At 42.7% G+C, this 24,759-nt stretch overlaps 1 protein-coding gene across 1 annotated transcript; it reads right to left on the bottom strand.

Moving 5' to 3' along the window:
• Positions 1 to 203: 203 nt before the first annotated feature.
• On the bottom strand, positions 204 to 24,016 carry LOC106571026 (uncharacterized). The gene is made up of 4 exons (XM_014143654.3): positions 23,867 to 24,016; positions 17,049 to 17,345; positions 13,960 to 14,198; positions 204 to 5,806 (listed from the first exon to the last, which is right to left on the bottom strand). The coding sequence occupies exons 2-4, from the start codon at positions 17,320 to 17,322 to the stop codon at positions 5,687 to 5,689; spliced, it is 633 nt and encodes a 210-aa protein (XP_013999129.1). The 5' UTR covers positions 17,323 to 17,345; positions 23,867 to 24,016; the 3' UTR covers positions 204 to 5,686.
• Between the last annotated feature and the right edge of the window lie 743 nt (positions 24,017 to 24,759).

Below are 24,759 nucleotides of genomic sequence, written 5' to 3'. Positions count from 1 at the left end.
CTATACACATCCCAAATGTCCCCCTCTTCCCTATATAGTGCACTACTTTTGACCAGAGTCCATAGGGACACATCTGTGATGTGTTCAGTGTGTGATGTGTTCATAGAAGGACATTCTCATTATCGTGTGTCTGACTACGTGAACAAAGCCTTACGTAACACTTGTAGTAAGAGGGGACAGAAACAAAGCCAAAACACAAGCCATTTGAAACGTTCATAACATTTTAATTAAAAAAAATGAAGGAAAAAAAAAGACAGTGTACCCATTATACAACAAAAAGGAAATTTCAGTGAGAAAATGTTTAGTGAGGAAAGATTTGTAGACTTTGTAGAGCCAAGCTCTTTATGTACAGCATATTGCACTAGAAAAACAAATATTTTCCACCCTTCTTCCCTCCCTCTTTCCCGCCGTGTTCCACATGGTTTAAAAATCGTGCAGGGCTTTCAGGAGCATCTCAGAGATAACACAGGTTGCATCTAAAATGGCACCCTATTCCCTTTATATAGTGCCCTACTTTTAACCAAGGACCATAAAGCTCTGGTCAAAAGTAGTGCAACTATATAGGGAATAGGGTGCCATTACGAACGCATAGTTCTGCTACATATAGACAGACGGGGCCAGACATCGTAGAACACACCGACGTGGAATCCTTGAGACAGTTCTGAGAGCTCTAATGATGTGTTCTAGAGTGATATGTGATTTGAAGATGGTTCTGAGAGCTCTAATGATGTGTTCTAGAGTGATATGTGATTTGAAGATGGTTCTGAGAGCTCTAATGATGTGTGATTAGAAGACAATGGTAAATAAAGAGTCCCAATTCAACAGAGCAGAAGTTAGACGGAAGGCTTCGCTGTTTCAGTTCATATAGTATTTCAAAAAGAGACACTGTGGTTTTTCCACTCAATGAATTTACATTCAAACCCCTTAAGATCCAGATTTCAGGAATGCTGGGACATGCATTTTTACTCCATATACAGAATGATCAAATATCAAAACAGCCCTTGAACTGAGAACGACACAGCGGACTTAATTGGTAAAAAACAAGAATCATGTCACAACATTTAAAAAGCAAGAAATTATGTTTTCAGATTTCATTCTTACATTTGTTTTTTACAAAAGAAAGTATGAAAACTTTTTTTTTTTTTTTGCTTAGAAAGTTTTAAAAAGTTAAGAATCAGCTGCAACAAACTTTTGTTTATATAAAACACAAATAATCACAGCACTTAATTGTTAAGATTCACACTTTCTTAGGAAATTTAAAAATAAAAAATAAATGAAAAAAATTGGACTTGATATTCAAGACACTGAAGGTTGAACATAGCATATACATTTTAACCTGGAAGGGGATTGAGGCAACGGTTGGTTCCTATGGGTTTGTCGTCAACACCAACGGTTGGTTCCTATGGGTTTGTCGTCAACACCAACCTATAGGATGACCACACAACCCCTCCTCCATGCAAATAATACTGGCACCGTCGTGCCTCACTCCTCCTTGTACCCTCAGCCTATATCCCTACTAGGATCCCTAAATCGCACCCTATTCCTTATTGTAAACTACTTTTGAGCCCAATGGGCCCTGGTCAAAAGTAGTGAATATGTTTCAAACACAGCACAGAAACATAGTCCTGTCGAGCTAGGCCAATCCAGAATATATAACAGATCTTAAAGACATATGGATAGTCCTGTTGAGCTAGGCCAATGCAGAATATAAATAGATCGAGCTAGGCCAATCCAGAATATATAACAGATCTTTAAAGACACATGAATCTGGAGAGGTTAAGGTTCAGTAGAGGAGTATAAAAAGAGACGCATATAAAAAAAAACATAAAACAACATTACTTCTAGTGCACGTTGATTGCCAACAGTCGTTTGGATATTTGAGTTTTGAGGTGATGGGCCGGGACTGTGTGTGTTGAAAGGGGTCAGGGTTGAGAGGGGTCTGGGTTAAAGGTCATTGATAAGGCATGTGACCTAGAGGGTGGATATGGCTGTGTCCCAAATGGAACCCTGTTCTCTATAGGTTCCAGGTCAAATGGAACCCTGTTCTCTATAGCTTCCAGGTCAAATGGAACCCTGTTCTCGATAAGTCCTGGTCAAATGTAGTACACATACATAGGGAATAGGGTTCCATTTGAAGCTCACATGGTCAACCAAGCAACTAGTGTGGTATAGATAACCAGACTGAACTAGGAGAGCTGTGAACACCATCTATAGACAACCAGACTGAACTAGGAGATCTGTGAACACCATCTATAGATAACCAGACTGAACTAGGAGAGCTGTGAACACCATCTATAGACAACCAGACTGAACTAGGAGAGCTGTGAACACCATCTATAGACAACCAGACTGAACTAGGAGAGCTGTGAACACCATCTATAGACAACCAGACTGAACTAGGAGAGCTGTGAACACCATCTATAGACAACCAGACTGAACTAGGAGATCTGTGAACACCATCTATAGATAACCAGACTGAACTAGGAGAGCTGTGAACACCATCTATAGACAACCAGACTGAACTAGGAGAGCTGTGAACACCATCTATAGACAACCAGACTGAACTAGGAGAGCTGTGAACACCATCTATAGACAACCAGACTGAACTAGGAGAGCTGTGAACACCATCTATAGACAACCAGACTGAACTAGGAGAGCTGTGAACACCATCTGTAGATAACCACGACCAGACTTTTGTGATGGATGATGGCTGGTCTAATTCACGGAAGGCACATTTAGCACATTTGATTGTCTGTTCATTTGGTGTTACACACACACACAGCTTAGTGAGAGGAGACACATGGCTATTAGTCCGTCTGTCCTCTCGACCCACAGGCCCAGCTAACACACAAATGGCACCCTATTCCCTACATAGTGTATTACTTTTGATCAGAACCCTATGCACTATATAGGGAATAGGGTGCCATTTGGGATTCTAACACACACAGTACTGTTACTGACTGTCCTGGCTCAACTGTTCCATCTACTAGGAGGAGAAGAAACTGTACACATCCGCATAGCTATACAGTAGCACTGAGCGAAAATAGACTAAAATAAATTAAAATAAATTACTTTTGAAAAGGAACGTAAAAAAAGTGTCAAAAGAAAACTATTGTGGAAAAGGCCAGGGAGTAGTTGATGATTGAACGAGGGAGGAGTTGTAATGGCAGAGAGAGAGAGAGAGAGAGAGAGCGAGAGAGATGGCAGAGAGAGAGAGAGCGAGAGAGATGGCAGAGAGAGCGAGAGAGAGAGAGAGAGAGAGAGAGAGAGAGAGAGAGAGAGAGAGAGAGAGATGGCTGATATAGAGACTACTTCGACTGGCTCAGTGTTCGGTGGTTTGCAGAAAACTTTTTGGCATTACGTGCTTTCAAAGAGACCGGTCTCTCTTTCTGAGCCAAAGGGTACAACTTTCTCTTTCCCTGGTCTTGTCATCTTCCTTGTTTCGAGATGTTTTAAATATTCAAATGTATTGTGGAATGTCAAAACAGAACAGCGTCTGTGGTGAAATCTGACATTATAACCTTCTGTCAATGACATCACAGATAACCATCAAAGAACATGGATGCATCCCAAATTACACACTATTCTCTATGGGCTCTGGTTAAAAAGTAGAGCACTATATACGTAGGGAACAAGGTGCCATTTGGGACTTATAGGAACAGAAACAATAGTCTGTTGATCAGGTGACGTCATGTGGGAAGAGGATGTTCTATAAAATCAACAGTACAACACATGCAAACCTTGTTATTCTCATTAGGAATTTGCATATGCGCATGATGTTAAAGTAGAATAGAAACACTCATTAAGGAAGGCCTTGAATGACTCGGCAACTACTCCCTGAAAAAAAAAGGTTTAACCCATCAATGTCGTCATTAATTACATTCATATTATAATTTAGTCTTTTTATTTTTTTTATTTTTTTTTACATTAGATTCGAAATCCTGTCTTCTGTTGATATTATCATTTTTAAAACCACTTTTAAAAAATTTACTCAAATAAGAACCAGTTCACTCAGTGGTCGTTGGTTTCATATTGAAATGCTGCACTAAATCAAAATGCTGACACAAATTGGATTCTATGGGACTTTCTGAAATCCTCAGAACTAGTCTTTAGGAGTAGACATGGTGGAGGTGAGAACTCACTAGAACTGAGCCCCACCCCTCAGTAAAAACCAATGGTAGCACGGTGTCAGTGTGCATTGATAAATACAATTTAAAAAATGACTTTGTACAAAACCTTTCTGCAAAAACACACACAAAAAAAAAATGGGACAGTTTCATAGGACTCAACCCTTCAGTACCTAGACAGCTGGTCGACAGCGTTGTGTACATTCATTCCTGTTGAACATATTTAGCCATACCAACACAGGAATACATTTTCATTGTCTATTTCATGAAACCATTTCAATTGTACCTGTGTTGATGCCAAAACAGATTCAGGCGAAGATAAAGAGTTATATAGAGTAAGAGGTCACGGCTAGTTCAATCGAACTGAGTGACGTCATCAAATCAAAAGATGGCCGTCATTGAACATCATTGATTGATTGAGTTATTAGATATACAGTACGTTGTCCCATGCATGCAAATTGGATTGTAACTGCAATTAGATTCCTAAGGTTTCTTTAGTGCCTTCCAAACTGGTTCATCTATACAGTATTGCTCCAATCGTTGATTGTACAACATTTGTCTTTGCCTCACCCCCACCCCCCCCAGCAGACCCATGTGGTAGTCTCTTGTTACCCTTTCTATCGTCACAGGGTCTGTTGTTTGTGATTGTCTATCCTGCCAGATAAAGAAATCCTGAAAAATCCAATCTTTTCTCTGTCAGAGTTTATCAAAAAGTTGTCCTCAACTTTGAGACACATACACATATATACATACATACATACATACATACATACATACATACATACATACATACATACATACATACATACATACATACATACATATACACATATATCTAAGGATCTTTAAGAACACAAATTAAATTATACATGCATTCATCCTGTTGATTAAAAAAAAACAAAAAAACAGACCCATCATTCAGACTGAATCTTCCTCTCATTCAGACTGAATTGCTGGTGGATGACACCATTGAAAGACATAGGATAAGACAACGGAGCTCAATCTACACCAGAGATCAACATGTCACGAATGCAGACAGCGCTCACCACTCGACAACCCCACCACAGAGTCATTAAAAATCACAACCATTTTTAAAATATAGACCAGTGTGAAACATCGAGTTACATGGAGTTTTGCTAGTTCAGAAAATACATTGGAAGTTTGTCAAGTTCGTGGTAGGAGTAGAAGTTCACACAGAAGACCATAAAGTCTTCTCTTGAAGGGACCTCTCATATATATATATATAAAAAAAAAAAAAAGGTATATTTCACAATTATTTTAGAAAATATCTCTGTGTTCTAACAGCATGAGAGAGAGAGAGAGAGAGAGAGAGAGAGAGAGAGAGAGAGAGAGAGAGAGAGAGAGAGAGAGAGAGAGACGGAGAGATGCTTCTAGTCTCCATCCAGCAGTGACCAGTTCTTCATCTTTGATTAAAAAAAAATTTAAAAAAGGAATCCAAACCCGTGTTCCATCATACAGTGCCATCTAAAAGTCTGGTCGCTCGTTTTGGTCGGGGGAGGCCCTCTGAGATGGGTGGAGGGGTTTTGCGAGGTACTCCCTCATCTCTCCTGTCCTCTCGGACGGGGTATGGCGGGGGGCCCTCTGTTAAACAGGAAGCCATAGAGGGCCATTGTGAGACGCATCCAGACTGGCAGGACATCCCTCTGATGCTGCAGGAACTGTGAGGAAGACAAGAGAGCAGGAGGGAGATTAATATCAATCAATCAATCAGAATTAGTTCTATAGCTTTTTTTTATTTTATATATTTTTTACAGCAACAGTTTTCACAAAGTGCCTTACATAAACCCGTCCACCACCATAACCATCATCACAGACGTTACCATCAGCAACAAGTTATTGAAAACCACAAATGACACCGTCTGTGGTGCTTCCTGAGTTGAATATGACATCACGGCTGAGGTGAAACACTATAACCGGTGGTAAACCAGCCGTCTAGACCAGACACAACACCGGAGCACGTCGGATATTTCCACAACAGCAGTTCTGTCTCAGTTACGCTTGGAGTGCAACATAACTGGGCTCCGTCACTAAGAACTGTCTTAGAGCCTGCACGGAGTGAACAGGTTACTGTTCCCCATCCCCCTCCTCCCTCCCCCTCCAGGAGCTGCATCTATCCTGCCACTAAAGCCTCTCTTCCTCCACTTCTTTCCCTCTCATCTCTGTTCAAGCGCATCTCCTGTTGGCTTTCTAACTGAAAAGCCAAGCTGGGTATTTCAGCAGGTTGCATAAGCATCAGTCAGTCACACTCTGTCTGTGTGTGTGTCTGTCTGTCTACAGAGTAGTAGGCAGTGCCTGTCTGTCTGTCTGTGTGTGTCTGTCTGTCTACAGAGTAGTAGGCAGTGTCTGTCTGTCTGTCTGTCTGTCTGTCTGTCTGTCTGTCCACAGAGTAGTAGGCAGTGCCTGTCTGTCTGTCTGTGTTTCTGTCTGTCTGTGTGTGTCTGTCTGTGTGTCTGTCTGTGTGTCTGTCTGTGTGTCTGTCTGTCCCCAGAGTAGTAAGCAGACCGTATCTCTCCACAGAGTAGTAGGCAGACTGAAATGAGTTGAACCAGCGCAACTAAACACAACCCTAATTGAGCGTCTTAATGTTATGTTGCAGTGCCTATTTTACTTCCACTAGGCCAGTGGAGAAGGCTTTATTATTTAGACCACTGATTACAATAACCAAATTTTTGATGCCATTTAAAAATGTTATGTAACAAAGGGTGTACATTTTTCCCAGAATGCAAGAAAAGGGATGGATTTCAGAGCAGGCATTTGTCCCTCAGATACAGAAAGTATTCATACCCATCTACCAAAAACACCCCATAATGACGAAGTGAAAACATGTTTTAAGAATTTTTGGGAACATTTTCAGAAAATGAAATACAGAATTATCTAATTTACATAAGTATTCACACCCCTGTCAATACATGTTAGAATCATCTGTGGCATCGATTACAGCTGTGAGTCTTTCTGGGTAAGTTTCTAAGAGCTTTGCACATCTGGATCGTACAATATTTGCACACTTACAAAAAAAATTCTTCAAGCTATTTTAAGTTGGTTGTTGATCATTGCTAGACAGCCATTTTCAAGTCTTGCCATAGATTTTCATGCCAATTCAAGTCAAAACTGTAACTTGGCCACTCAGGAACATTCAATGTCGTCTTGGTAAGCAACTGCAGTGTAGATTTGGCCTTGTGTTCTAGGTTATTGTCCTGCTGAAAGGTGAATTTGCCTCCCAGTGTCTGTTGGAAAACAGAATGAACCAGGTTTTCCTCTAGGATTTTACCTGTGCTTAGCTCCATTCTGTTTCTTTTTATTTAAGAAAATGAATGAAATACCCATAACATGATGCAGCCACCACCATGCTTGAAAATATGGAGAGTGGTTCTCAGTTTTGTGTTGGATTTGCCCCAAACATGACACTTTGTATTCAGGACATGAAGTTAATTTCTTTGCCACATTTTTTTGCAGTTTTACTTTAGTGCCTTGTTGCAAACAGGATGTATGTTTTGAAATATATTTTTTATTTTGTACAAGTTTCCTTCTTTTCACTCTGTCATTTAGGTTAGTGTGGAGTAACTACAATGTTGTTGATCCATCCTCAGTTTTCTCCTATCACAGCCATTCAACTCTGGAACTGTTTTAAAGTAACCATTGGCATCATGCTGAAATCCCTGAGCGGTTTCCTTCCTCTCTGGCAACTGAGTTAGGAAGGACACCTGTATCTTTGTAGTGACTGGGTGTATTGATACACCATCCAAAGTGTAATGAATAACTTTACCATGCTCCAAGGGATATTCAATGTCTGCTTTTTTTTTTGTATCTTTACCCATCTGCCAATAGGTGCCCTTCTTTGCGAGGCATTGGAAAACCTCCCTGGTCTTTGTGGTTGAACCTATGTTTCAAATTCACTGCTCGACTGAGGGACCTTACAGATAAATTGTATGTGTTGGGGTACAGAGATGAGGCAGTCATTAAAAAAAATAATGTTAAACACTATTATTGCACAGAGTGAGTCCATGCAACTTATTAAGCACATTTTTACTCCTGAACTTATTTAGGTTTGACATAACAAAGGCGTTGAATACTTATTGACTCAAGAAATTCAGTTTTCAATTTTGAATTGATTTGTAATCCATTTTAAATTCAGGCTGTAACACAAACAAAAATGTGGAAAAAGTCAAGAGTAAAATAAAATAAAAGTCCAATACTTTCTGAAGGTACTGTATTTGTTGTATAATGGGGGTTTTGGACAGTGCTTTCTTGACAGGAACAATAGTGAAGTGCTTCATTAAAAATCGGTCACACTTGGTAACCAAATACAATAAGGACTTGGTTACGGCTCTCCTAAAAACAGATGGGTAACACCTAAACCTCAAACTCCCTGGCCCTACCTCTGTACCTCCCCTGGTCACCTCATCAAAAATGAGTTTTTTTTTGTTTTAATACCTTTATTTAACTAGGCAAATTGTTATTTACAATGACAGTCCTACCGGGGAAAAGTGGGTTAACTGCCTTGTTCAGGGGAAGAACGACAGATTTTTTTTCATCTCGTCAGCTCGGGGATTCAACCCAGCAACTTTTTGGTTACTAGCCCAACGCTCTAACCACTAGGCTACCTGCCAAGTTAGATATGATATGCACGACAGACAGAGACAGACTTGACAGCTAATTGAGCTAAACATTAGCTCACACAGCCTCATGTCATGTGGAAGTGTGTGACAGAGGCCACAGTGAGAAATCTGACACAGAAACATTGTGGATGTCATGTGTCCTGAGCAGCAGATCCTCTGTGTTTCAACACTACTACGACAGGCTTTGTGTTGACAATATTATCAGATCATTCCAAATAAAAACAACTGTCTCTGCTGTCTCTTCTAGATAAAAGACCCTCTTATCTCTCTCTGTCACACACACACACACACACACACACACACAGACACACAGACACAAATCCAGTCAGTGGGGGTAGTAAGTGAGGGTAATCGTCACGTTACTGGCAGTATCTGTAGCTAGTGAGTCACAGCTCTATTTTTAGTTCCGCTTATAAAACAGCCGGCACAGATCTACCCAGACTCAGAGTAGCTCTCACACACTGAACACTACACATCCTCCGTAACTCTTTGTCTAGTCGAACTCTCGCTCTCCCAAACTACCAGCCACGACTGATACTCAGTCAGCCACACCTCACCTTAGCAAACAGACCCATGCACAGCCTAATACTTACACCACAGATAAGGGGTCCCCCTCCCAGGGTTTTACTCATTAACAGAGGAATGTTTTAAAAAGAATTGAACTGAGTTATTTTTCAAGTGGACACTAGTACCTACCCACCGCCCCATTGTGTAAATTTGCTTCTATGAAACTATGCAAATGATTCCCTCGCTCCCCCCCCATAGAGGTGACTACGCTGTAATGAGTGTAGTGTGTTAGCAGAGACAGTATAGTGTGTTAGCAGAGACAGTGTAGTGTGTTAGCAGAGACAGTGTAGTGTGTTAGCAGAGACAGTGTAGTGTGTTAGCAGAGACAGTGTAGTGTGTTAGCAGAGACAGTGTAGTGTGTTAGCAGAGAGGTTAAGTTAAATAAAAATGTGCATATAGATCAACGGAGTGAAGCTTGTAGTAAACCTTACAATAGCGGACATCTTGTGGTAACATGATATCCTCGCCGGTCCCCATTCACAAGGTGGCGCGAGCAAAGTTTTTTATTTTTTGTATTTTAATTTTGTGAAAACAAGGAAGAGTCACCTTCCCTTGCTAGTAGTAGCTAGCTGGCAGCCTGGCTAAAAACATAGCAAGTTAGCTAGCCTTGTTAGTTTACCACATCTCCATTTTATTTATTTAACAAGGCAAGTCAGTTAAGAACAAATCCTTATTTACAATGACGGCCTACACCGGCGAAACCCAGATGACTCTGGGCAAATTGTAAGCCGCCCTACGGGACTCCCAATCACGTCCGGTACACACTTGCCGGTGTAACCTAAAACATTATCCCAGTTGGATATGCTAGTTGTGTATTCATTCCCATATCAGCTAAAAATTAGAACGTCACCATGTTTTGGTCACTTAGAGAAAAAAAGTACTAGTCAGTTACAGCAGGTTCTACTATTTCACAACAGCCTGTAACTAAAGCCCGACGGATTTATCAGTTGACCGATATTAAAAATCAGCCGATATTAGTCTTTTACCGATGTATTTGTATCAGTATTTAATCCATTGAAAAAGGACCAATATAATATATATTGTCCCTCGAGTCACTCCGACATCAATGCAAATGAAATCGAAAATTCACATCAAACACTTCATGAGTGAGGACGCAGCAGAAAAGCCAATTGTTTTGCTATTTTATTACCCGGAGCTACAGACAGAGACAGAGAGAGAGAGACAGAGAGACAGAGAGAGAGACAGAGAGACACAGAGAGAGAGAGAGAGAGAGAGAGAGAGAGAGAGAGAGAGAGAGAGGCATAGAGCGAGTGGGGAGCGGCCGACTGTGTAAATGTGTGGGAGTGGGAGTGCTGGAGACGGGCACAGACTGGGAGAGAGAGAGAAAACAACCACTGCATGTTAACTCACCCAAGTAGAGACTTACCAGTTATTTATCATCCTATCTAAATTTAAAAAAGTACCTGTCTTGACTGCAGAGAGAAGAAAGCTAGATAAGATAGCTAACTAGCTAGGCTAATTCAGGCTACATGACAAAAGCTTCTCCCTGTCCGACAAAAAACACAATTCAAATGTTGAAGATATGACCGCATCGGTCCATGAACCCCAAACCGATCCAAATGTACACTGAACAACAATATAAAAACGCAACATGCAACAATTTCAAAGAATATACTGAGTTACAGTTCATATAAGGAAGTCAGTCAATTGAAATAAATGAGCTTATGCCTGCCCATACCATAACCCCACAACTTTGACATCAGCAAACCGCTCGCCCACACGACAGACTTTCTGCCCGGTACAGTTGAAACTGGGATTCATTAATGAAGAGCACACTTCTGCCAGCGTTCCAGTGGCCAAGACCCTGGTGAGGACGACGAGCACGCAGAGGAGCTTCCCTGAGACGGTTTCTGACAGTTTGTACAGAAATTCTTCGGTTGTGCAAACCCACAGTTTCATCAGCTGTCCGGATGGCTGGTCTCAGACGATCCCGCAGGGGAAGAAGCAGGATGTGGAGGCCCTGTTCTGGCGTGGTTACACGTGATCTGAGGTTGTGAAGCCGGTTGGACGTGCTGCCAAATTCTCTAAAACGATGTTGGAGGTGGCTTATGGTAGAAAAATGACCATTCATTTTTCTGGCAAAAGGTCTGGTGGACATTCCTGCAGTCAGAATGCCAATTGCACACTCCCTCAAAACTTTAGATATCTGTGGCATTGTGTTGTGTGACAAAACTGTACATTATAGGGTTGGCCTTATATTGTCCCCAGCACAAGGTTCACTTGTGTAATGATCATGCCGTTTAATCACCTTCTTGATATGCCACACCTGACAGGAATATTTTATTTCAACTCACTTCACATGTTGCGTTTATATTTTTTGGGTTCGGTGTAGCATGTGGCATGCATCGGTTCAAAATCAGATTTACTCAAAATGTTTTGCTTGTATTACATTCGTTCTACCTTCTGAAAACGTCTCATATTTTGTGACAACTGGTGCGTCCACTACTTCAGTGGTTGAATTCTAGTCTCCCTTATGGGCTCAGATCAGGTGCCTACCTAGTACATACACCATAGACATACATCCTTCAACAAACACACAAACACACGTCAGTGTTGTGTTCATCAATGATTGTCTAGTATAGCCTCCATGATTCATATCATCGATTGGACAGTGTATTTTGTTTATATGTTTTCTATGTGTTTTTTTTTTTTAATGGTAAATGACTAGGTGATATGGTAGTTCTATTTCCGTTGTATTTTTGAGATAAACGTCAGCTTCAACTGAGAACAAGTGTTTATTATTATTATTATTTATTTCTTTACACAACAGTCAGCTCAGCGATGGCCCAGCTCAGCGATGGCCCAGCTCAGAGAGATGTTAATGTAGAATGGAACATTAATGTGTTTATGCATCAAATCATATCGCATCAAACTGAATCGATTCATCGTCTAATCAAATCGAACCTAATCGTTTCAAACTAAAACATATAGTTCCTGTATCGTATCCCATGTATCTAGATACGTATTGAATCGTCTTGATAGGGGAAGACGCCCATCCCTAGTTGTTGAAATTGTTAACAATCTACGGCGGTGTTGGGGGGGGGGGGGGGGGGGGGCTGGGTTGTTTTGAGATGGTCATACAATGGATAATTTAGCTATTTGATTTTGAATTTCACGACCCTTTTAGGTATAAAAATATATGTATTTGATAAAATATTCTATGGGCCACCAGCCCATAGAAACACACTGAATAACACATTCATAAATAGCAAAAGACAGTCAAAAAATTAATCATAAGGAATAAGGTTTTGAAGTGTCTGTCCTAAATCTAGGAGATATTATTTTTTTTGGGGGGGGGGACACCCCTTTTTTGGGGTAGGTGCAAAACTACCTCTATACTTCCATTAACTTTTTAAACCGGTCCCGGTTACCTTCAGCGGAGTCCCGGTTACCTTCAGAGGAGTCCCGTGACATTTGTGGGGGGGGGGGGGGGGGGGGGGGGGGGGTCGTAGAGCAAAACAGAGAACACCATCGTTGTTTGTGAGAGATTCCCCTTCCCATAATAGTTTGGATGACACACACACGTTTTCGTAAGAAGACTGATTTTCAGGATGTCTCATGGTCTGACAAAGATGCAGCCAATGTAGTGGATTGAGATGCAGCCAATGTATTGAGATGCAGCCAATGTAGTGGATTGAGATGCAGCCAATGTAGTGGATTGAGATGCAGCCAAAAAGTGGATTGAGATGCAGCCAAAAAGTGGATTGAGATGCAGCCAATGTAGTGGATTGAGATGCAGCCAATGTAGTGGATTGAGATGCAGCCAATGTAGTGGATTGAGATGCAGCCACTGCAAAAAAGCAGATATATGTCTATCTTAAATTGATGGCGGGGGGGGGGGGGGGGGGGTTGTAAAATTATTTTACTTAGATTGACGCACCGGTGCTTCAATAGACTCTTAAGGATGTTTAACCTGTCTACTCCCCGTTCATTTATACTGATTGAACAGGTGTCATCAATAAGGGATCGTAGCTTTTACCTGGTCAGTCTACGTCTTGGAAAGAGTAGCCGTTCCTAATGTTCATTGTACTTCAGAAGTGTAAATAAAATCGCCTTTTTCAATGTAAATAATAATACTTTATGAATTCTGTGAGCAGGCTCCATCCTCTAGCATATCTGCTTGGTAATTTGTGGTGTTGGGTTGTGGGGGGGGGGAATGGTTCCACTGAATGGTTCTAGCCCAGAATGTGGTTGAATCAGTGACAAAGCTCTATTTTTAGCAGGCATATTTGTGGCCACCCCAGTTGGTAAAATGTTGGGACTTTTCTTTTCACTGTGAATTGTTTTATTTTATTTAACCTTTATTTAAATTAGGCAAATAAGTTAAGAACAAATTCTTATTTACAATGACGGCCTAGAAAAATCCACAAGCCAGAGCAGTCTGGCAGTGGGTGGCCCCAGCACCATACCCAACCAAACACGCAGACGCAGACACACACACACACACACACACACACACACACACACACACACACACACACACACACACACACACACACACACACACACACACACACACACACACACACACACACACACACACACACACACACACACACACACACACACACACACACACACACACACAGTTAACCTTTGACCCTTACCAGTTGAACATGGTCCTGGTGGAACTGGTCTCCGATCTCCCGGAGCTTACGTCCGATCCTGACCTCCGTGCTATCCGCCATGCTATCCTCCACCCGCTCTTCATCTAGTCTCTCCTCCATTCTCCTCCTCTCCTCCTCATCGTCCTCTCTCCTACCCTCCCCCTCATCGTTCTGCCTCGCTCCCTGATCGTCCATAGGCTCAAACTGAGCTGGGAAGTGCAAACAGAATCCAGCATTGCCTGTGGGAAGAAAAATGTATATTGTTCAGTTGTTTTATAATGGCATGGGCTGGATTTAGCCTCTGATTCACCTTTGGTTAGTGAGATATTCGGTTGACCCAAGGATAATAAACCAAAGCGTTTTGCAATTGGGTATATTAATGATTTTGGGAGAAGGGTTTAAGGAGACAACAGATCTCTCCCACTTTGACTTTTTGAAGTGGATAAATTAGTATGGGCCTTGATTTAGAACTGGCCCTTGACTCTGGTCTCATGACAAGCAGCTAAACTTTCTAGATTTACTGGCGGTTGTGTTTATGTGCCAGAAACAGAAAACACAATGCTTCTTTTGTCTGTCACCAAAGACCGGCTGGCGGGCTAGGTGACTCACGGTGTTTACTGTAGCATGCTGCCGCTGCGTCGCTGTACCGCTGCCAGTAACACTAAACTGGTTCTAGTTTCTTACAGTCAAATTATAGGAGTCGTAAAACATTAGAAACTCCCTCGATACGAGCGTGTCGGTAGCAACTCAAACATATTAAAAAGTTAAACCAACAACAAGCTTAATGACGCCCCCAGCCGAGGTTGGTTTAGTCACCGACTACGGCACGCTCTACCTGCCATCATCAACGGCAAAGTCATTAAGGAAACAATTATCTTTGTGTAATAAAAATAGATCTGTATGTTCCTTAGTGCACAGATAGGGATGGACAGGAACATAAAGAGATGGATAAGGCAGGAGATAGTTGTCAAAGCACTACACTGGATGTCGGTGAGAAGGGGTAAAGGTCACACACAAAAAAAAAGACAAAAAGACAAAAAAATAAAGCATCTAACGACAAGTCAGGGGTGATAATAATTGCAGCCTGCTGGTTAGAACAGTAGGCTGTGTTTACGTGTCTGAACTTTGACCCAGACGTTGAGAACAAATAGTCACCTCTCATTGGTCTGATAAACTGGCGGAAGTCACGACCGTGTTACTCAACGGTTTTACGCTGTTAGAGTGATGTCACCCTGACAACATGACATCACAGCACACAACCTTCTATTCAAATGTGCGTGTGTGTGTGTGTGTGTGTGTGTGTGTGTGTGTGTGTGTGTATTTTCCAGCCTCCGTCTGTTTTTTCTCCTGAATGATATACTGTAAGAATGTGTATGAAACATGTAAAAAGCCATGGGACGACAACCTCTACTGTGACAGTGTTGAACAGCTGGATGTTACGTTGAAAACTGTCCTGATGCCTTGGTCTAGTGGAAAACCCCCGAGTCACAATACACTAAACCAACACTACAACTGTCCTCTGGTCAGACCTAACTACACTAAACCAACACTACAACTGTCCTCTGGTCAGATCTAACCACACTAAACCAACACTACAACGGTCCTCTGGTCAGATCTAACCACACTAAACCAACACTACAACGGTCCTCTGGTCAGATCTAACTACACTAAACCAACACTACAACTGTCCTCTGGTCAGACCTAACCACACTAAACCAACACTACAACTGTCCTCTGGTCAGACCTAACCACACTAAACCAACACTACAACTGTCCTCTGGTCAGACCTAACTACACTAAACCAACACTACAACTGTCCTCTGGTCAGACCTAACCACACTAAACCAACACTACAACTGTCCTCTGGTGAGACCTAACCACACTAAACCAACACTACAACTGTCCTCTGGTCAGACCTAACCACACTAAACCAACACTACAACTGTCCTCTGGTCAGACCTAACTACACTAAACCAACACTACAACTGTCCTCTGGTCAGATCTAACCACTAAACCAACACTACAACTGTCCTCTGGTCAGACCTAACTACACTAAACCAACACTACAACTGTCCTCTGGTCAGATCTAACCACACTAAACCAACACTATAACTGTCCTCTAGTCAGACCTAACTACACTACACTAAACCAACACTATAACTGTCCTCTAGTCAGACCTAACTACACTTAACCAACACTATAACTGTCCTCTAGTCAGACCTAACCACACTAAACCAACACTACAACTGTCCTCTAGTCAGACCTAACTACACTACACTAAACCAACACTATAACTGTTCTCTGGTCAGACCTAACTACACTAAATCAACACTATAACTGTTCTCTGGTCAGACCTAACCACACTAAACCAACACTACAACTGTCCTCTGGTCAGACCTAACCACACTAAACAAACACTATAACTGTCCTCTGGTCAGACCTGAGTCAAATACACCGCAAACACCTTGTTTGATTCATGCATTTGAAATACACTGAGTATACCAAACATTAGGAACACCTTCCTAACTTTGAGTTGGACCTCCCTCCTCCCCCACCACTTTTTGTCCTCAGAACAGCCTCAATTAGTCAGGGAATGGACTCTACAAGGTGTCGAAAGTGTTCCACAGGGATGCTGGCCCATGTTGACTCCACTGCTTCCCACAGTTGTGTCAAGTTGGCTGGATGTCCTTTAGGATGGTGGACCATTCTTGATACACACAGGAAAACTGTTGAGTGTTAAAAACCCAGCAACGTTGCAGTTCTTGACACAAACTAGTACACCTGGCACCTACTACCATACCCCGTTCAAAGGCACATAAAACTTTTGTCTTGCCCATACATACATAATCCATGTCTCAATTGTTTCAAGGCTGAAAAATCCTTCTTTAACCTGTCTCCTCCCCTTCATCTACACTGATTGAATTTTAACAGGTGACATCAATAAGAGATCATATCCTTCACCTGGATTCACCTGGTCAGTCTATGTCATGGAAAGAGCAGGTGTTCTTAATGTTTTTATACACTCAGTGTAGGTTTGATGATACATGTGTGAGGTAGTGGTTTCCTCTTCATGCTTTTTTTTGTTTTACCGTGGAGCAGCATTCTGGCCTGGTGATTGTCCTGCACCCCACAGGGCAAAGTGTTGTTGTTGTGCCCTTGTGGAACCATGATGTTGTGTCCCTCTGACCGTGGGACAACGGGTCCAGTCGACATCTGTGTAGACATGTCCTGGGTGTCCCCTCTGTCCCTGGTGTCTCTGGACCCTCTGCTGTCCCTGGTGTGGTACTTGATGTCCCTGAAGTGGGTGCCCCAGCACTGTGAGGCAGGATGCTGAAGAGACATGTCCTCTTCCTCATCATCCATTAGGAGCCTCAGCGGTAGTCGCCCTACAGGAAAGAGGAACACTTTAGGACAGGATGTGTGTGTGTGTGCCGAGTGAGATAAAAGGTCCTTCTCCTCATCAATCAGGAGCCTCAGTAAAACATTAGAGAGAGACATGGGGGGGGGGGAACTTTAGATGGCGTTACTGTAAATCACGTGGAACATAACTTTGGCGACCAGCAATTCTTGATTAACATTATTTTTTTTTTTTTAAGTCTCATTAGCAATCAAAGCATTAGTTATAAAAGAGCGGCTGAACTTCAGGAAGTGGACGGAATTATTCATCATTAGACATTCATAACAGGTGGTAATACCACACCACAATCACTTCAAAACACACACTATTTCTCAAAGCCGGTTTAAAAATGAGCCTGATTCCTGGAGTTTGTGAGTTACCGTTACATCAGCGTCAGGAGGCAAGTATTCCCAGTGTATGGGGACCTAGCATAAGCCTGGAAAGGCTGCTCTCAATATGCCACCGCTCATCACACACACACACACACACACACACACACACACACACACACACACACACACACACACACACACACACACACACACACACACACACACACACACACACACACACACACACACACACACCCTGTGTGAATTGAGCAGAGCTGTTCCTGATAAAAGTGTCAGCCAACAATGGAGTGCCAACAGATCTGGCCCACTTAACGCAACCTAACGCTACCTTCCCAGGGTGAAACCACAGTTCCTGCTGAAACTCCCAAGCGTCCGCCACACGAAAGCCACGAGCTTCATGGAGCGGAAAGAAAAAAACAAAACAAGTTTCACTGCACACGCCCTCGCTCTTTCCCTCTCCCCCCCACCCCCACCCCCCTATACGATAGAAATTCCCATGAAATGTAGTGTAGATACATTTTTGCTCAAATGCATGTAATACCTGACACTATTCCAGAAATGCATGGCCATGACATTTAGTCTTCAGGGTGACCAAGGTGGTTCCTAAACCGGCTTCTTAAAATGACTCTTTACATATGGATACATGGACATCATGTTCTGGTCACCAACGACAACACTTAGACAGTGATATCATTTCAATTGTGTCAGTGAATAACATTTAAAATATATATTTCACCAATTTTTTTTTGATTCTGTCATAAAGAGTTGTGTTCAACATAATGTTCAACTTCATAAAACAATTGTTTTTTTTCCCCCCATCTTGTAAAATATATTCCAACATGAATACAAAAAAATAAAAATAAAAATGTTGAAATTGAAATGTATGGCAAACAAAAATAATTGCCCAAATCATATTGTAATGAATTAAAAAAAAAAATTACAATATGATTTGGCCAATTATTATTGTTTGCCATACATTTAAATATATATATATATACATATTTTTTTTTTTAATGCATGTCGGAATATATTTTACAAGACATTTCCAAATACATTATGATGATGAGCGGTCACACTGTGCAGTGTTTCACCTGGATATCTTTCTTTGGCAGGGTGGTGGCGCAGAGTTACCATAATGCGTACGTAGGCAAATGATACCCGATGAAGCACTACTAGGCACTTTACTATGGTATGCTACAGCAAGTGTAACTTCAGATACTATGAACATGATACAACTAGTAAGTAAACCACGCTGACAGTGAGCAGAAGGCTGGCACAGGGTTTCACACACACACACACACGCTGCCCATGCGACAGGCATGCCAACTTCTACTGCACGGTCACAGGGGCTGAGACTGCAGAGGAGAGTAGTTCCCTCTGCTGTTCAATCTGTGCACCGGGCTCTCTTCCACATCTCTCTCTCTGTCTTCCACCTCCCTCTCTCTGTCTGTCTGTGTCTGTCTTCCACCTCCCTCTCTCTCTCTGTCTGTCTGTGTCTGTCTTCCACCTCCCTCTCTCTCTCTGTCTGTCTGTGTCTGTCTTCCACCTCCCTCTCTCTCTCTGTCTGTCTGTGTCTGTCTTCCACCTCCCTCTCTCTGTCTGTCTTCCACCTCCCTCTGTCTGTCTGTCTGTCTGTCTGTCTGTCTGTCTGTCTGTCTGTCTGTCTGTCTGTCTTTCACCTCCCTCTCTCTGTCTGTCTGTCTGTCTGTCTGTCTGTCTGTCTTCCACCTCCCTCTCTCTGTCTGTCTGTCTGTCTGTCTGTCTGTCTGTCTGTCTTCCACCTCCCTCTCTCTGTCTGTCTGTCTGTCACCTCCCTCTCTCTGTCTGTCTGTCTGTGTCTGTCTGTCTGTCTGTCTGTCTTCAACCTCCCTCTGTCTGTCTGTCTGTCTTTCACCTCCCTCTCTCTGTCTGTCTGTCTGTCTGTCTGTCTGACTTCCACCTCCCTCTCTCTGTCTTCCACCTCCCTCTCTCTGTCTGTCTGTCTGTCTGTCTGTCACCTCCCCCCCTCTGTCTGTCTGTCTGTCTTCCACCTCCCTCTGTCTGTCTGTCTGTCTGTCACCTCCCTCTCTCTGTCTGTCTGTCTGTCTGTCTGTCTGTCTGTCTGTCTGTCTGTCTGTCTGTCTGTGTCTGTCTGTCTGTCTTCCACCTCCCTCTGTCTGTCTGTCTGTCTGTCTGTCTGTCTGTCTGTCTGTCTGTCTGTCTGTCTGTCTTCCACCTCCCTGTCTGTCTGTCTGTCTGTCTGTCTGTCTGTCTTCCACCTCCCTCTGTCTGTCTGTCTGTCTGTCTGTCACCTCCCTCTCTCTGTCTGTCTGTCTGTGTCTGTCTGTCTGTCTGTCTGTCTTCAACCTCCCTCTGTCTGTCTGTCTGTCTGTCTTTCACCTCCCTCTCTCTGTCTGTCTGTCTGTCTGTCTGACTTCCACCTCCCTCTCTCTGTCTTCCACCTCCCTCTCTCTGTCTGTCTGTCTGTCTGTCACCTCCCCCCCTCTGTCTGTCTGTCTGTCTTCCACCTCCCTCTGTCTGTCTGTCTGTCTGTCACCTCCCTCTCTCTGTCTGTCTGTCTGTCTGTCTGTCTGTCTGTCTGTGTCTGTCTGTCTGTCTTCCACCTCCCCCCCTCTGTCTGTCTGTCTTCCACCTCCCCCCCTCTGTCTGTCTGTCTGTCTTCCACCTCCCTCTGTCTGTCTGTCTGTCTGTCACCTCCCTCTCTCTGTCTGTCTGTCTGTCTGTCTGTCTGTCTGTCTGTCTGTCTGTCTGTCTGTCTGTCTGTCTGTCTGTCTGTCTGTCTGTCTGTGTCTGTCTGTCTGTCTGTCTGTCTGTCTGTCTGTCTTCCACCTCCCTCTGTCTGTCTGTCTGTCTGTCTGTCTGTCTGTCTGTCTGTCTGTCTGTCTGTCTTCCACCTCCCTGTCTGTCTGTCTGTCTGTCTGTCTGTCTGTCTGTCTTCCACCTCCCTCTGTCTGTCTGTCTGTCTGTCACCTCCCTCTCTCTGTCTGTCTGTCTGTGTCTGTCTGTCTGTCTGTCTGTCTTCAACCTCCCTCTGTCTGTCTGTCTGTCTGTCTTTCACCTCCCTCTCTCTGTCTGTCTGTCTGTCTGTCTGACTTCCACCTCCCTCTCTCTGTCTTCCACCTCCCTCTCTCTGTCTGTCTGTCTGTCTGTCTGTCTGTCTGTCACCTCCCCCCCTCTGTCTGTCTGTCTGTCTTCCACCTCCCTCTGTCTGTCTGTCTGTCTGTCACCTCCCTCTCTCTGTCTGTCTGTCTGTCTGTCTGTCTGTCTGTCTGTGTCTGTCTGTCTGTCTGTCTTCCACCTCCCCCCCTCTGTCTGTCTGTCTTCCACCTCCCCCCCCCTCTCTGTCTGTCTGTCTGTCTGTCTGTCTTTCACCTCCCTCTCTCTGTCTGTCTGTCTGTCTTCCACCTCCCCCCCTCTGTCTGTCTGTCTGTCTGTCTGTCTGTCTGTCTGTCTGTCTGTCTGTCTGTCTGTCTGTCTGTCTGTCTGTCTTCCACCTCCCCCCCCCCTCTCTGTCTGTCTGACTGTCTGTCTGTCTGTCTTCCACCTCCCCCCCCCCTCTCTGTCTGTCTGTCTGTCTTCCACCTCCTCCCCCCCCTCTCTGTCTGTCTGTCTGTCTGTCTGTCTGTCTTCCACCTCCCCCCCTCTGTCTGTCTGTCTGTCTGTCTTCCACCTCCCCCCCTCTGTCTGTCTGTCTTTCTGTCTGTCTGTCTTCCACCTCCCCCCCCCCTGTCTGTCTTTCTGTCTGTCTTCCACCTCCCCCCCTCTGTCTGTCTGTCTTCCACCCCCCCCCCCTGTCTGTCTGTCTGTCTTCCTCTCTCTCTCTCTCTCCCACCTCCCTCTCCCACCTCTTTATTGCCAGAAGGTAAAGGTGCAAGGTGGGCTGTTTTCCCAGGCACCTGCTATTGTGACAGGCTATGGGAGAATGCGGTACTAGGCATCATTGGCACAGCCTGTCTAAATGTGTGTATTTTCTAATTACCATGAAATTGGTTTGAATTTTTTTAAATAATTCCTAATCATGTATAATTATTGGATATTAAGTAGGTTACAATCTAAACAAAATGGCTTTTAAAAACGTTTTTTCTTCATAATTCAAAGTCATCCTCGAAATCAGGGTGAATTTGGGGGCATGTGGTGCTAGTCTGGGGAACCCCATTAGCCTACATTCATCTGTTGAGGCAACCTGGACTCAGGGGTAGACGTAACATAGTAAATTTATATCCGGGAAGCTGAAATTAGTATGATATGTTACGTTTCGTATGATATGTATTCATTTGTGGATGTCCATTATCCATTAAGTATTATATGTTACGAATTACAATTCGTATGATATATTACTAATGGCAAATCGTACAATATGTTATGAATTTGGAAACGAACGATATGCTACGAATTCCAATTTGTTGTGGCTAATGTTAGCTAGGTGGCTAAAGCTAACATTAGCTAACATGCTAAATAGTTGCAAAGTAGCTAAAAAAAGTAGTAAGTAGTTTCAAAGTTGCTAATTATATATATATATAAAAAATGCTAACGTTGACCGTGATAAGATTAGAAAATGCAAACTCTGGCTTGCTAGACAGTAGCGTTACATGCCTAACCATCCATCCCAACGAACTACACTACTTATTGGATAGGGACAAGTACAACCACATTGACACATTGAACAAACAATCGTCTGATGCATTGCACTATAGTGTTTCTAGCTCCCGTCCTTAAAATGGACTTTAAATGAAAACAGGAAAAATAAAATAAAATACATAATCAAACAATTATAATAAAAAGAACACATCATTAGTTCATACATGACTGTACTGTTGGAGCTGTAGTAACAAGTTTTGGGGCGTTTCTTTTGAATGTACTAAAATATTCCAATAGTTTGTGTTCTTCTGATAGAATGTTCCATGCATGTACTCCTCTGAAGGTAAAGGACTGGCCTATAGCGGTTTTTATATAGAGGGACCCTGCCGTTTCCCCTGGTGGACATTCCAGTCCTTTGCAGCTTCTGGTAAGGGACTTCACGTTTGCAAATCTGATGAAGTGTTCAAAGCTTAGTACATTGTACTCGTTTCGTGATGTGCTATGGGTCCAGTATTTTCAGCGCAATTTATCGTACTAATTTGAGTGTCCCGGATTTATGTTTACCATGTTACGTATTTTAGTTGACGCTCTTATCCATAGTGACTTACAGGAGCAATTTAGGTTAAGTGACTTGCTCAAGGGCACGTCCACAGATTCTCGAACCAAGCTCTTAACCGCGACGCGTCCTGCCGCCCAACATGTCTAGTCTATGAGACCAGGCTGGTTGAGGTTCGCGTGCCAAGCAGGCTGCCATGTGCCATCACTCTCCAAGTAAACAAACCGTTTATGGTTCCGTGTGCGAAGCAAACTGAAAATATGTTATAACGTGATACTGACGTACGATAAACATAGTGTGGTGTAAATTACCTATTGATTTAGCTTTGAACATTGTAGTGAAAACAATGAATGACAGTGAATGACTTGGGGCAGACTCTTGAAAGTACACACACACACACACACACACACACACACACACAGCAATGGTTAATTATGAGGAAAACGTCATTAATTCGTCCCGTTCCGCGAAATCATTCCCATCTCAATTTGATATCAGTCGCGCGAGTTGGGACGCTCAACTCCCTTGTTGTCGGGTTTTATTTGGCCTATCAATTGCAGACATAAAACCAAAACATTCTTACTAAAATGTGAACCACAGCACAAAATGTAATCTAAAATCGGATTTTTCTAAACAACAGTGGTGTGTGGAAACAAGGCAAGGAGCAGAACAACTGAGCCGCACTTTCATTCTATTCACACTCAATCAATGAATTAATTATCCGCTAAATAGGCACATTTTCATTGATTCAAAAATGCATGAATTAAATCGTAGTCTCCGCTGCCTGGAGGCTATTTTACTGTAAACAGAAAGCGGTTGACAAACAATCACACACACACACACACACACACACACACACACACACACACACACACACACACCACACACAACCCGATGACCGGGCATGTTCACCGTATTTGTTTACAAACTGGGCGACCCGGCGGCGCACTGACAACTTCAACCAAAATCTATAAATGTAATTTTATAAACAACCCTACCAACTGAATCATATGTAGGACTCACCGCCAGTTAAGTAAGTTACTTCCGTTGTGATTGGTGGTATCTTGTCAACTTGCCGTTACTGATTCTCCAGAATTGAATAGAGCTCTGTATCCTTCAACCTCTTGCATTACAGTCTCTCAGATGAACGTTTGCAGTTTCTGTACAAGTGTTTTTTTCTCTCTCGCTCTCAAGTACCAGTGACAAATCGGTCCGCCCAGACAAGGCGAATAAAATATGGAAATAAATTCTCTTAAAGTCACAGTCCATCAATTTGTTGGTCTGCCTTGCCATCACGCAAAACCCATGCCAATAAAAACACTATTTCGTGATTTATTAGGTGTGCGTGTTGAAGACAAAGCACAACTCTAGCTTTCTTACATACTCATATTATTATTATTATTATTTATTTATTTAACCTTTATTTAACTAGGCAAGTCAGTTAAGAACAAATTCTTATTTTCAATGATGGCCTAGGAACAGTGTAACCCACTGCCTTGTTCAGGGGCAGAACACAGATTATTGTGGGGCTTGCAAAGCAAAATCTCCCACTTACATCTTCAACATACTTATTATTATTATTATTCTTTAGCACTCAACTCCTATATTGTTTAGGCTGAAATGTTTAAAATTTGTTGATATCTTTTATACTTTTCAAGTTATACATTTTGATTTTGCATTTCCTAGACATTCTAAAGCTCCCCATTGTCACTTCCAACATTCCATTCACTGTAAATGCAATAATGCAACATGTAACACAAATCAGGGAACTCTGACCACTTGGCGACAACTTACGACAACAAAGTTTGAGCAATATGACATCTTCGTCTACTTCTCCGCTATTCAAATACGGTCATGGAACAATCATATCTGCTACGGATCAAACGATACCGTTGTTTTTGTAACCGCATCAACAA

This window comes from Salmo salar, chromosome 15 (assembly GCF_965601325.2).
Source record: "Salmo salar chromosome 15, fSalSal1, whole genome shotgun sequence".
Classification (NCBI taxonomy): domain Eukaryota; kingdom Metazoa; phylum Chordata; class Actinopteri; order Salmoniformes; family Salmonidae; genus Salmo; species Salmo salar.
Note: the sequence above shows the minus strand (reverse complement) of the source record. Positions and strands in the feature narration are given on the sequence as shown.

Coding starts and splice junctions, on each gene's coding strand:
- LOC106571026 (XM_014143654.3), bottom strand. CDS start 17,322: ATGGATGATGAGGAAGAGGACATGTCTCTTCAGCATCCTGCCTCACAG. Junction 14,199..17,048: donor GGCCAGAATGCTGCTCCACG/GTAAAACAAAAA, acceptor TTCTTCCCACAG/GCAATGCTGGATTCTGTTTG. Junction 5,807..13,959: donor ACCAGGACCATGTTCAACTG/GTAAGGGTCAAA, acceptor TCTTCCTCACAG/TTCCTGCAGCATCAGAGGGA.